Here is a 14741-nt window from a genome sequence, read left to right on the forward strand (position 1 = left end):
ATGATCAGTTAGCATTTAGCAATATTTCTAAATATTATTTTTTTTTTTAAAGACTACAAACGCGATTAGTTTATGAGGTGCCACGTGACGACGACAAATAATGGCACGGGAAAACTTTAAAAGGCATTTAAGTAAAAATCATATTGAGAACATTTATACAAATAAATTATTTATTTTAGACGTCCCAAACCAAATAGGCCAAATTTTACGTCTACTATGACTTGCAAGTATTGTATAATATTCCATTCCACTTACTGTAATTCTGAGGCGATCGGTCTTAAAGGGCCAGAACACATTTTAAATAGGATGCAGTTATAGACAAAAAAACATAATGTAAAGCCATGTTCATGTATAATTATGGGATATTTATGAGTGTTTTTAAAGCATTATGCTCTTCAGACATTAACTGAATCTAGTAATCGTAATAATTAATCAACATCTTCACGTGACTCACTTGTGACACTTTTAAAAACAAACAAACTAAAAAGGCGTAAAGTATGTTTATTTTAGAGATGAACAAGATGAGACAGGAACAGTTTAATCATATCTCGAAACAGGAGTTTGTTGAATGCTTAGTTTGTGTCTTTGTTTTAAAGTATCTACTTTGTGTGTCCTTCAACCCACTGATTGAATCTTAGAGAGTATGCGGAGGGGCTTACGGTGGAAAATGCACGTCTTGGATATTTAATCCTCTTCCACAGATTCTCGAGCTTTTTTTGAAATCCATATTCTGTGAAAATATCTATGATTCCCACAAAATATCTCAATTGGGGTCCATCGATCACGTGAAGAGGGTTTCTGTAGTCAGGTAGCAATCTCCTGTTCTCCACCTGGGTCTGCTGAAAGTCCTGAAAATGTAGAGCTTCTTCTGATCTTTTATGTTCAGAGTTATTATCAGATTCTTCGTCTGATGTACATCTGCTGACTGAGCAAGGATGAGTTGGGTCCTTCTGATTCACAGATCTACAAAAATGATCAAACACGTCCAACATAATCAGGAACACTGATGTGAATCTTATCAAAATTATTATTCATGTTGAGAAAAAATGACTGATTTAGGTTACAGAATTTATTGGTTACAGACACTTGCTGAATACAAGTCTTTGTATAATGTATTTATACCAACAGTTTTGGACTCTGGTTTTTGTGTATTTTCCAAACCAACTCTTACATGGTAGTGCGGTGGACAAGATTGGCGAGGTGATGGTTCTGATCCAGTTCGTCCTCATGTAGTGGTTGGTGAGCTAACAGAAGGCTGTAATCCAATACGTTTATTGAGCGGAGAAACGCTGTGTCAATCTTCACCTGTCGAACCAACCAGGAGCGCTGTTCTCCTGCAAATAAAATCATAGCGTTACACACTATCATTATATCATACAATAGTTGTCTATAATTACATGAAGTAATATAGTATAATCATATACAAGTAATTTGACATCATAGGCCATATTTAACTTGATATGAGGGATAAACATACAGTTAATAATTTAAAAACATAGGTTTACAAATTAGATGTGACTGAAAACTGTACAACAGCAAAGCATTCATGTTTCTGACAGCTTGTTTTTATTATTAACAATAAAAATAAATCATACAGAAGATAAATGTCCTCTTACCAAGAACAATGTGCTGTCCTTCGAAGTTCATGTCCTTCAAAATAACTACAGCTTGATCTTTCTTGGGGGTGGGGTTTGACCATCGGCCCACCTCACATCCTTTGATGTCATACCTATAAATATATATTGAGATTAATGCTTTATTAGAATATAATCATGATCTTTATAAACAGCAAAAGCAAATTTAAAATAAAATGATGAAACTACATGAACCCATACAAGTGTTAAATCCTTAAAGGAAAACACCACAATTTTTCAAAATTTTACTATGTTCTTACCTCAACTTAGACAAATTAATACATACCTATCTTCTTTCAATGTGTGCATTTATTTTTTGTTCAGCACCTTGTGAATGTGTTAGCATTTAGCCTAGCCCCATTCATTCCTTAGGATCCAAACAGGGATGAATTTAGAAGCCACTAAACATTTCCATGTTTTCCTTATTTAAAGACTGTTACATGAGAAGTTACACGAGTAAGTATGGTGGCACAAAATAAAACTTTTGTTTGGAGCCATAGGAATGAATGGGGCTCAACTAAATGCTAACACATCCACGAAGCGCTGTACAAAGATTAAAAGTGCACGCACTGAAAAAAGATAGGTATGTATTACATCAAGTTGATGTAAGAACATAGTAAAATATTGAAAAATGTTGGTGTTTTCCTTTAAACGCTCTTTTATTTGTAAATATTTAATTAATGAATCTAAATGAATAAATGTAAAATCCCAGGTTTTTATACCTGGCTGTGACACTCTCATCAGGATAGAAGACGCTCTGCATTACAATAAAATATTTCTAAAAATGAATGAACAATATATATTAGTTTTACCATTTCAGACTTGTACTGCATGTTGCCAACTGGTAAGTTTTACTGAGAAAAGTAAAAATGTATATATTTACCTTTGATTCACCTGATATGATTATCCGATGCACCCCTAGAAATGAGTGTTAACATATAAGAAGTCGGTATATCTTCATAAATACCAGGGTTCAAAAAATACAACATACATTTATGCATAGGGATAATCAACCAATTTGAACAAATTCCATTGTTGTGCTGAATACAAATAAAGATATTTTGAAAAATTAAATACGAAACAGTTCTGGGGCACCATATTATTATTTCTTTTGACTATGGAAGTCAATGGTGCCCCAGAACTACATGTTTACCAACATTGAACAAAGAAATGTATATAATTTGGTACAACATAAGGGTAAGTAAATGATGACAGAATTTTCATTTTTTGTAAACTTTCCCTTTAAATGTAACTTCTTATCTTGCAACAGAGACTCATTACACTTTCTTGTTATTTGGATATTATCGATGTGTGTGGTGTATATTTATCAAAGGATTGGAGAATCATTTCTTACCCAATATTTTTACCAACAGTGAATGTGGGTATTTGTGAAGATGCTCTGTGTAAATTCTTAAGTTGGACAAGAGAAGCCCAATTTCCTTTTTAGTCTCTGTTTTCAAAAAGAACCTTCTGTCATGCCTGTAGAAATAAGGACATTTAATATCAGCATGAGGTTTGTGATGATGACAGATCTGAATGACAGAGTAAGCTCACGTGATGAAGAAATCTGCTTTGCTCTTTGAGTTACTGATAAACTGCAGGTATGGCTCAGATGAAGCCACCGAAGTCTCATACTCTTCCTCACTAATGTTGACAGAACGCCGCAGGTTAGCAAACACAGGACCAGCAAATGTTTGCAACATAAAACCCTACAGAAGCACAACGATTAAAAGGCACAACTGACAGAAAACTCTCTGAAGCATAAGAGCATTTCAAGGATGTTCTTAATTTGAGAACTTGTTACTAACCAGTATGCCTATAAAAAATAATTATTTACTAATTCTGGAATTTATGTTTTATATAATATTAAATGTCCATGGGTTCTCAGTTATACATGCAAATTAAAATCTTACCTGATGAATATAAGTTTCTTCTTTGGTGAAATCATCAGGTGAAAGTTGTGTCTGTAAATATTAAATGTGTTTTGTGCAATCGAATGTATACCTAAATAAACAGATGTTGTGTTATAGTGGTGTTACTCACAGGTGTTGGTTCATTTTTGTTGTTTTGTAGTGCAGTAGAAAGGCCGCTCTTCATCATGCACGTGAGATCATAAAATTCATGACCTTCATCAATCTCAAAGAGACCCAGCAGAGTCCAGTGTTTTATCAGACCTGACCACTTACGCCGCCTAGTGGACGATGTGCGCCTCTGCTGCGACATCTCACACACAACATTATACATTATTATTAAATGTTTCACTCAGTTAATTATTGCTACACACAGAGTACTAAGAGTACGTGTATTTTTTATTTCTTTCTCTCTATCAAACCAAAACCAAAATGGTAAAAATAAGAAACCAATGCATAAAACGATACGAAAATATGCACATGCAAAATTGGAAATATGTATTGCACGACTTTTCACAATGCGTATTATTTATACGCAAATTATGGGCTAATCTATCCATCAATCTAGGCTAACTAACTTTTGTGAGGTGAAATAGTCATGTAGATTGTTAGATTTTTAACATTATAAACATATCCCTCAATTTATTTTTCCTTGTCAATAACACACCGTAACAGTTGTTGGATTGTAAATAGTTTATGTTTAGATTTAAGACTTACTGTCAGGTGTTGATGGCTGATTGTCTGAATATGATCCAAAAAGCTCGATATGTTCAAAACTGCTAACTTACTAAGTGAAACTACTAGTCTAAAGTGAGACTCCATGAAACTGCCGCGTTCCTGCAGCAGGTGTGTCGCAATACCTGCCAAAATAACTTAAATGCTAAAATGAGTAAAACTTAATCATGTGTTTCGACAATTATGCACTGACTTAATTTTCAAATTACAATTTTTTTCCTATTTTTATTTTAATTTTTTTTACCAAAGATTTTCTAATTATTACAGTCATGTAAAAACATATGTTGTCATGACTTATCGACTCATTTTCACTAGGCTATGTGGTTGTGGTATAGGTCCAATGTTTTATTTGGATAGGCGCTTTTCCAAATTAATCATATAGCTAACTTATTATAACTATAATTGTTTTGCTTTTTATCAAATTAACAACACCATTGTTTAAAACGGAATAAAAAGGGGAAAACTATGCATAAAATCAGATATTTTTTATATAAACAACTTATTTCAAAGTAATAGGGCTACATAAAATAAAAACTATAATTTAATTGTTAAATACAATTATCGGTAGGCCTACATGTGTAAACAATGTATTTGCTCTCGTCAGTGTTGAGTTCAGGAATCTGACATGTTGGTGAGTTATTATCACTAGTAGGCTATGTTAGCGGTCTCGTGATAGTTAGAGAGGATTTTAAATGGGCGCTATGTTACTCTCCGTTTTGTTCGTGTTTTATTTCGCGTTGGTTTTACCTTCATCTGAAGTACATCAGAGCGGCTGTATTAAGGTAAATCAGTGTAAGTGTTTGATGCTGGACGGTTCAGGACTCATCGATCTGGGTTCAGTGCCAGACCAGGACGGGTTTATACAGCGACTTGAACCCGTGACACCCGCGCCACCGGGAAACACAGAGGTGCTCGTGTCATTCAGCCCGTGCGCGCCGTTCACTGAGCCTAAAGATTTCACTGTCACCCACTGTACTGATGTGGCTGTCTGTGTCATCACACGGTGAGTTCATATATTTTATAAGTAACAAACTTTCAATTAAATGATGAAACAGATTCATCAAGATACATTGTGTATCGCCCTGTCTAATAAGTAATTGCATTACTAATCACTTAATCTCGTAGGCCTGTACTGCAATCCCTATAATATGAGACTCTTTACATTTATTAAAATTGAGTGAAACATTAAATGTAGTTACATTAAAACATTTCTTAATACAAAAATGTAAACAGATTATAAATCTAACAACAAAAACTAGTAAAAACAAAAGCAAAGTTGTTTCAATATAATAAAGCTGTAGTTACAGTTTTCAGCAGATCTTCTTAAAAATGTGTAATTATTTGACAAAATACCCATCTTTACTTATATTAAGTAAATAAACAGAAATACTTAACACAAGAAACACACAGACACACACACACAGAGAGAGAAAGAGAGAGAGAGAGAGAGAGAGAGAGAGAGAGAGAGAGAGAGAGAGAGAGAGGATTAAATTCTCCTTTATTTTTACCATATAGGCAAGACCAAAAACTCTGTTACAATTCTACATTCTTACATTTCACAAATCACAATTATTGAAACATTTAACCATCCACAAAAAAAAATAGTTAAAAGCTGATCACTAAATCATCATTTTCATCAACTGTGCAAAGTACCTCATTTACAGCCCATATATTCACAAACATTGGTAAACAACCTGTAAGTTTATAGTAGGCATATTCAATCTTGAGTCTTGATTTCATCAACCCCAGAAACATTAACAAAGGATCCAATGTATCTCTGCCCAGCATCTTATTCTTCCTTGTTTTCCAAATAGCCAGTTTAGCAATACCAAACACATAATTTAATAAAACCAAAGCATTTTTGCGACTGACCGAATATTTTGGTCCATATATAAACAGTTGATAAGAAAAATCTTCACCCAAGGCTGATGCCCATTGAGTTAAGATGGTAAACATATTACCCAGCCGTGTACATTGTACAAACAGATGAAAAACAGATTCACTTTCAGAACAAAACAGACAGCCCACTGTTGTATTTGGATTGAGGTGCACCACATGTCTATTTGTTGCTATTGCGCCATGAACTATGCGCCATTGCAAATCTCCTGTTCGTTTGTCAATTGGCCGTTTATACAATGATCGCCAACAGCCTTTGGGGGAGGTATTATCTCTAAAAAATTCAGTCCATCTAGATAAAATCACTCCAGACAAGGATTGTGCATTGGTCACTTTAACACAAGTCACATACAGTGCTGTTTTCTCAGCAGACTCAAAACTGCCCAGCTGAGGAGTACTGAAGGACAATATGAGATTTTCCTTCTCCTGCCATTGTCCTGAGTCAGCAGCTACCATTAGGGTTGGAAAATTATATTCACATCCAGTTTTCCAGTCATCAATATGATTAGAATCATTAATGAAAAGTCGCTGATCAAAGTTCAGTTCCCCAAGCACTTCATCGGTGAGCTGTTTCAAAAATCGAGTAGATTTTATCCCAGTTCTTTCACTCAGATTGTCCACACTGATACTAAGAAGATGGCCCAATTTCACACATCCAGCTGCTGTCAGTCGTGATGTCAAAAAAGTGGAGTGTAAATGTCTAGAGGGTAAAAATTTATTAAAAAACAATGGTTCTTCAAAAAGCCAAAAACCTGCACTTGTTTCCATTGATCTTGAAACACAAAATACTTTCCAGGCTTCCATCATGGACCTGTAGAAAGGGGTCAGATCTTTTAAAATGGTTTCATTCAAGTCCATAAGGAACAAATGTCTATCAATTCCCATGTTTCCTGCCCTTTTTAGCAAAGCAATTGCTGTATTTATCCAAGCACTATCATTGATGTAAAGTAGTCTTTGGGCAGCTTGCAAACGAAAGGCCATCAGTCTAGATTTGATGTCAACTAGACTTTGCCCCCCTTCTTGAACTGGTAAAAAGAGAACAGCTGAACGAACCCAGTGCTGTCCAGACCAAAAAAATGTCACTAGTTTCCTTTGAATTTCTTGAATTAGTCCAGCAGGTGGCTGTAGCACAATAAATCTGTGCCACAAAGCAGAAGCAACCAAATTGTTAGCAACTAAAACTCTACCCCTATAAGACATCTGTGGCAACAGCCATCGCCACTTTGACAGTCTGGTGCACACTCTCTCCAATACCCCTTCCCAATTCTTTTTCTGATATTCCTCAGATCCCAAAAATACACCCAATATTTTTAGTCCACTTGTGTTCCATACTAAGTTACTGGGTAGTTTTGGGAACCTTTTTACATCTCCTTTACCTGCCCAAAAGCCTTCAGTCTTTTCCCAGTTTACTTTGGCTGATGATGCCTTCTCATACATGTCAATTATCTCAGTTAAAACATTGATATCATTCTGGTCATTTACAAACACTGTGACATCATCAGCATATGCAGTAACCGTAATTCTTAAATGCTGAGACATAGTAGGTAATGATAGGCCACTTAAAGCTTTTCGTATGTGAAAAAGAAATGGTTCAATTGCAATGCTGTACAATTGCCCTGATAAGGGACAACCTTGTCTTATACCTCTTAAGACTGAAATAGGCCTACTTAAACCACCACCAAGCTTAACCATACAAGAAGCTCCATTATATAAAAGTTGTATCCATTTTATAAATTTTTTACCAAAACCAAAACCTTCAAGCAAATTAAAGAGGTATTTATGGTCTACACGATCAAATGCTTTTTCTTGATCTAGTGTTAATATCCCAACCTCATCATTACATGTTTTGCAAATATCCAAAACATCTCTCACCAGGAAAAGATTGTCCATTATTGATCGTTTTGGAATACAGTAGGTTTGGTCTTGATGAATTATCAAATGTAGGTATTTCTTAAGTCTATTAGCAATACATTTTGATAGAAGTTTGTATTCTGTTGTTAATAAGGCGACAGGTCTCCAGTTCTTTAAGAGCGTTAAGTCTCCCTTTTTTGGTAAGAGAGACAATACAGCACGCTGACATGAAGTTGGTAAAGAACCATCCCTACAACTTTCACAAAAAACTCCAAAGAGGTCCATACCGATGCACTTCCAAAAATGTTTATAAAATTCAGAAGTCAGTCCATCAATGCCAGGGGAACGACCAGATTTTAACTGTCCAACAGCATTACTGAGTTCATGAAAGGAAATGTTGGCTTCCAAGGCAGTCTTTGATTCAGAGTCTATTTTTGGCAGATCCTGACACAACTGTTCAGCACAATCAGAGTTACATTGTTCAGCCTTATATAAACAAGAATAAAAATCAACAGCATGACGACGCATTTCTATAATATTGTTGGTTATTTTTCCATCAGGAAGCCGCAGACATAGCATTTGTTTGTGCTGTGCCACTGATCTTTCCAGATTAAAAAAGAAAGTACTTGAGGCATCCATATCGGCAACTGATGTAAAACGTGCTCTTACCAGGGCTGCCTTCACCCTTTCATTCAATAAAGAGCTTAACTGCGTCTTTTTCTGCTGCAAATTATTAATCATGGTTGTGTCATTTCTTTGTAACACTGCAGTTTCTATAGAAACAATGTCTTTTTCAAGTCTTTGAACTGTTTCTCTTTCTATGGCAGTAGAATATGCAGTATATTGTTGACAGTATGTTTTAATATGGATTTTGCCAACTTCCCACCACTGCTTTAAGTTTTCAAAATCTGCCTTTTTTGTTCTCCACTGATTCCAGAAAGTTACAAAATGTTCACAAAAATATGAATCCTGCAACAACTTAGCATTGAAATGCCAATATGAGGATTTTCTTAAAGACTGTATCATGTTAACTGAGATAAACACAAGGTGATGGTCAGAAAATCCCACAGGTGAAATACAACAATCAATAACTCTATTATTAAAAGACTCTGAAACATAAATTCTGTCTAATCGGGCAGCACTAACCTGATTGTCAGACATTTTAACCCAAGTATATTGTCTCTCTACTGGATGTTTAATTCTCCACATGTCCAACAATTCAGCTTCCCTCATTAATTTTGACAAAAGAATAGAAGAAGCGATATGAGGTTCCTCATTTACACGGTCAAAAGTAAACTTTTCCGTGCAATTCCAGTCTCCACCAATAATAATATTCCCATCACTAAAATCTTGTTTTAAAACATTATTCAATATATTAAAGAAAAGAATTCTTTCATGTCCCAGATTTGGTGCGTAAACATTTATAAAGTAAAAGATAAGCCCTTCAATATCAACTTTGACAAGAGCAAGACGACCCTTTACAAATTCTTCAGTTTTCAAAATACTAATCTTTTTATCTGACATAAAGAGAAAAGCAATTCCTGCACTCAGATTTGTGCCATGACTAAGGATATGATGACCCTTCCACCACATTCCCCACTCAACTTCATTATCAACATCGCTATGCGTTTCTTGTAACAACATAACAGTTAACTTTTTTTGATGCATTATCTCAGACACCAAGGCTCTTTTGTGCCTATCCCTCCCTCCATTAATATTTAGTGATCCCACCCTCAATGAATCCATATACAAAAGAAGGAAGGGATAGAGAAAGAACAGAAAAGAGCAGCAAAAAAGGAACACCGCGTGATGCATAGTTAGAAGTTTACAAAAAAGCTTTTAGTTTCCTCTTTTTATCCACTTTTCTGTATTTTCTAATGGAAGTAATATGTTTTTTCAAACGAAATCGCTTCTTTTCACTCAATAGATCATGACTTACATATTTATAGTAGAAGGCCACAGATCTCTCAAATTTTTCTTCATCAGGAAAAAAGTCTTTAATATTAACTTGTCTTCCAAATGTGTCATCAAGAAAGCTATTGATTTCCTCTAATGTATATAAGGAGGAATCTTTATTCATATCCTGAGAAGTGCCTTCAGGTCCACACACAGAGCCTGCTTGTGAATCACAATCAAAATCAATAGAACCATTGTCATCCGATACATCATCCCTTACACTTGTATCATTACTAGAACACAAAGCTTTTTGACTCAACTCCATATGACCAGCTTCCACACCAAAACTAGAACTAGGTCCCGCCTGCATCACATTGTTTTCTTGTGGTTCATCACTTGTGATGTTTTGCTCAACACTACTGATACATTCATCACTTTGACTTTCACTTACATCTCTAACATCGGAAGAAATAACGTTATCAAGTGTTTTTGTAGCGGACGGCGCCGCATCAGTATTACTCACCGGTTTAGATGATGTGGATTCCTCTCCCTGAACTGAAACCTCCGACACATTTCCCTCACCTGAGACACCAGGCCTGCTCTCTGCTGCGTGTTCGCGATGTGGGCATGTAAACTTTTTATGGCCAAGGTCACCGCATTCGAAACATCGCAAATGTCCAGTAGACGCATATACCATAAGGGTTCTCCCGTCATGTCGCACGCGAAAAGAAACATCCATCGTATTTTCTGGAGAATCCAGAAACATAAACACTTGTCTCCTGAAAGATTTAACGTGTTTTAATGACGGGTGTTTGCAGCCCAGAGGGATTGTTTTAAAACCACTCGCAAATTTGCCAAAGCGTAACAATTCTCGTTCCAAAGCATCGTCGGGAATAAACGGCGGAACATTTGATACAGTAATTCTTGCAGACGGAGCATACAAAGGGGTAACCTGAACAAGATTTTCCTTTATAACTAGGCCAGTTTCGATTACACGATTAACAAGTTTGTGATCCTTTACGAAAATCACTACAGCCTTATTCATGCGGGAAGCGGACACTATGTTTTCATGTCCGACTTCTTCCCCGGTGGAAACAAGCACGTCTTCCACTGAGACGCCGTCTTCAGGTACACACCTGAAACCATTTCGCAGAGATAACGATGGCGTCTCCTCGTGAGACGCCATCTCCCTGCGCAGTCTCTACTAAAGTGCTTAAAGTATAAACTTCCAAACCATGCAAGAAATTAGAAGTAGAAAAAATCCAAAAATGTAGAAATATGAAGATATACAGAGCTCAGGTCTCACCCACCACCGCTCTCAAAACACTCCCAGCATGCACTCCGAGAGAGAGAGAGAGAGAGAGAGAGAGAGAGATGGTTCTCTGGTTGAGAAATGTTTCATGGGTAGGCTATGCATAATTTTTCGATAAATGCACACCTGACCTGTCAAATGTCTTTGGTTAGGTGTGTGTTTTAAACAATCAACACCCCTGGAACATTTTTAACCAATCAGAATAAAGAATTAAAAAGCCCCTTGGTATAATTGAAATAATAATAACCTGGGGTGTGCATTATTTTTTAATAATTCAACAGCCCATCGTCAATTATTCCTTACTTAATGTCATGCACATTACATTACACATCAAGCAAACAAAAAAAAAACACATAGCGATCTGGATAATATCGTCTGCCCATGATATAGCTTAATTATTGAGGCATTACTCACATTATTATATTTAATTGTTCATCGACTTATTGGGATGAGTTGTAATATTATTGAAAAGTGAGAACTCATTGAAAGTTGTTGTTTTTCTAGATTTCATCAGGACAACAGATATATCAGTCACTATGTGAACTATGGCAGACATGAAGGAAACCGATTCAGCTATAATGATTCAGAGAAGATTCTCTCTGTCTACTATTACAGTAAGTTACACTGGACAGACATGATGTTTAATATTTACACTTAAGTGTCTTATCAAGTGTCCAATGAATTGGAAAATCGGAAAAAATAGGAAAAGAGAAAGCAATATAAGATTTGAGGCTTTTAATCTATGTGTAATGTACATAATGTTCTCCTAAATGTTGACAAAATACATTTGGATAATGTTCTCTCCAGAAAAATGTGCCTAAAATATTGAATATTTATATTGTGCATGCACTTTTTATGAGCAGGTGCATCACTAAAGGTAGGACAATTCTAAGGGCCCACGCACTATTGGGGGCCCCAAAGATCATTTTTATTAGAGCGGTAGAGGGCCCTCATATTTTTTCATAGGGCCAAAAATTGCTAGTGGTGCCCCTGCTGTGTCAATTGATTTATCACAAGGTTTTTTTGTTAGCCAAATCCCCTTGACCTAAATTATTTCTTTGAAATACCTCCTGAGGTTTTAAGTAAATATTTCAATAATTTAACAACATAATAAAACATCTAACTTTAAATAGATTTATTTAGCATTTGTTTTAAAGTTTTTATCAGTGGTATTTTACGTAGTTATTAACTGCTATTCGGTCTATAATGTTTTTTTTTAATCTGTACATAAAACCTATTCATTTTGCATGAGTTCATTGATGCCAGTTGTGTAATGTCCCAACATGACATTAAACTAATACAATATATTTTTAGTTAGTACGCGTTTTATTTAGACTTTAAATTTTTATACAATTATTTATATACATTTTATCATTTAATTAGAATAAATTGTAAATTCGCAAAGCAATGTTTTTATTTGTTTTCATTTCTGATATTAAAAACCTGCTTTAGAAAGCAGAACCTATTTAGTTTCAAAGCAACAGATGAGATGAAAACGAGACCAACGTTCCTCCTTTCATTCCGGCTGATACTCCAGGATACACATCAGTAAAAGCTCATACTGAAACAGGATCTGATGCATTTTAAACTTCTCTTAACATTTAACAGACACTGCAACATCGACATCTTGAATCAGACTAAAACAAATGCAAAATATCAGAAACAAACAACACAAATATACAAATACTCGTCGACCAGATGTTTCTATTTCAAAATGTTTTTTGATAAATTTCTTTGTGCAGTTTTAGCAGAACACACTATTAAACAAACAGCTCATGTGACTCCTGAAGATCCATAAAATGTTAAAAAAAAAGTTAAGTTAAATATTAAAATAATTGTTTTTCATCAACTCACGAATCTCCTGCAATTCCCTCAGGTGCTCAGGAACCCATTTTATCATATCAATCATTGTAGTCCCTCTATATCTCCTGTCTTTGATAAACAATACCGATTAGTAGCCTAAATCATGTTTCATGGCTGTAATAAATCGCAAACAAACAGGGTTGTTAAAATGATTTCATGGGTGTTAAATAGCACACCTCTATAATGAAGAACTTACAAAAATGCTTTAGTTGTCCTGTGTCAGACCGTGAGTCAACAGAGGGTGTCGTAGTCAATCTGAATGGGATGTCGTTTAGCTGTGTATTTATTAACTATGACATCATGACCGCAGACATCTCTCTTTCTATCAGGTTATTCTCACAGTGATCCTCAAACTGTTGTTCACTACCAATGCAGTCTGAGTCGGTCTACACGCATTCAGAGGTTCAGTTTGGACGCGCCCCTGCAGATCTGGGTGAAGAGTCCTTGTGTGTGTCCCAATGCCTGTACACTGGTGGATGTGGGTCCTGGCACCATCTTCCTCATCATCCTCTGCCTCAGTGTAACAGCTTACTTTGTTATAGGTAATTTTACATTATCTTGTAGTACGGTTAATGTCCAGTAGGGGTCACAATAGTACAACTACACCAAGAAAATCCATGTTTAAAAAACAACTAAAATATTGAATTTATCCATACGTCATTACAATATTGAATGGTTTTAACCAAATCTTATTTCTTTTCTGAACACCTACAGGATCTTGTGGTCTGCGGGCATTCAGGAGCACTAATGGCATGCAGATGGCTCCAGAGGACAGTGTTTGGTGTATGCTCTGTTACAAACTCAATGACCGGCCTCGTGTCAGTCCAAAGAAAAAATTATTCAAAGGAAGAGAGTACACTACGATCGAACAAGGTCCAGCGAGGAGTCTGGACACATCATATAGCTCCTCCAAATCTTTTTTGGTTTAATCTAACCAAAATTCGGTGGAAAACTGAGATATCCTCTGAAAAGTCTTTAAATCAAGTTTTAAAGGAAAACACCACAGTTTTTCAATATTTTACTATGTTCTTACCTCAACTTAGACAAATTAATACATACCTATCTTTTTTCAATGCGTGCACTTAATCTTTGTACAGGACGTCGTGAATGTGTTAGCGTTTAGCCTAGCGCCATTCATTCCTTAGGATCCAAACAGGGATGAATTCAAAAGCCACCAAACACTTCCATGTTTTCCCCATTTAAAGACTGTTACATGAGTAGTTACACGAGTAAGTATGGTGGCACAAAAATAAAACGTTAAAAAGCGGATAAAAAATGAGAACTATATTATATGGTAGAAGAGCACTTAGTTTGCAGCACTTCGACCTCTTGGCTACTCCCCGTCTCACTCAAACTTCTGTAAATATAACTGTGCCCGATAGTTCTTAAAAATCGCCACGTTTTATTTTGTGCCACCATACTTACTCGTGTAACTACTCATGTAACAGTCTTTAAATAGGGAAAACATGGAAGTGTTTGGTGGCTTCTTAATTCATCCCTGTTTGGATCCTAAGGAATGAATGGGGCTAGGCTAAATGCTAACACATTCACAACGTGATGTACAAAGATTAAGTGCGCACATTGAAAAAAGACATGTATGTATTTATTCCTCTAAGTTGAGGTAAAACATAGTAAAATATTAAA

The 14741-nt window shown here is 35.7% G+C and overlaps 2 protein-coding genes across 4 annotated transcripts; one reads left to right on the plus strand and one right to left on the minus strand.

Annotated features, from left to right (window-relative positions):
* Positions 1-77: 77 nt before the first annotated feature.
* LOC135730382 (phosphatidylinositol 4-phosphate 5-kinase-like protein 1) lies at positions 78-13371 on the minus strand. Of its 3 annotated transcripts, XM_065248290.2 has the most exons (11): positions 13294-13371; positions 13089-13166; positions 3678-3857; positions 3548-3598; positions 3189-3343; positions 2989-3113; positions 2518-2552; positions 2357-2412; positions 1617-1729; positions 1172-1334; positions 78-963 (listed from the first exon to the last, which is right to left on the minus strand). In XM_065248290.2, exons 3-11 carry the CDS (start codon positions 3855-3857, stop codon positions 600-602), a joined length of 1242 nt encoding a protein of 413 aa, XP_065104362.1. In that variant the 5' UTR covers positions 13089-13166; positions 13294-13371; the 3' UTR covers positions 78-599. The 3 variants fall into 3 exon arrangements, with proteins under 3 accessions (XP_065104362.1, XP_065104361.1, XP_065104364.1); XM_065248289.2 differs by lacking the exons at positions 13089-13166; positions 13294-13371 and adding an exon at positions 4262-4523; XM_065248292.2 differs by lacking the exons at positions 13089-13166; positions 13294-13371 and having other exon boundaries at positions 3189-3278; positions 3678-4071.
* Positions 4821-14123, plus strand: LOC135730385 (uncharacterized). The gene is made up of 4 exons (XM_065248296.2): positions 4821-5282; positions 11739-11848; positions 13427-13639; positions 13812-14123. Exons 1-4 carry the CDS (start codon positions 4972-4974, stop codon positions 14024-14026), a joined length of 849 nt encoding a protein of 282 aa, XP_065104368.1. The 5' UTR covers positions 4821-4971; the 3' UTR covers positions 14027-14123.
* The last annotated feature ends 618 nt before the right edge of the window (positions 14124-14741 follow it).

Source organism: Paramisgurnus dabryanus, chromosome 11 (genome assembly GCF_030506205.2).
Source record: "Paramisgurnus dabryanus chromosome 11, PD_genome_1.1, whole genome shotgun sequence".
Classification (NCBI taxonomy): domain Eukaryota; kingdom Metazoa; phylum Chordata; class Actinopteri; order Cypriniformes; family Cobitidae; genus Paramisgurnus; species Paramisgurnus dabryanus.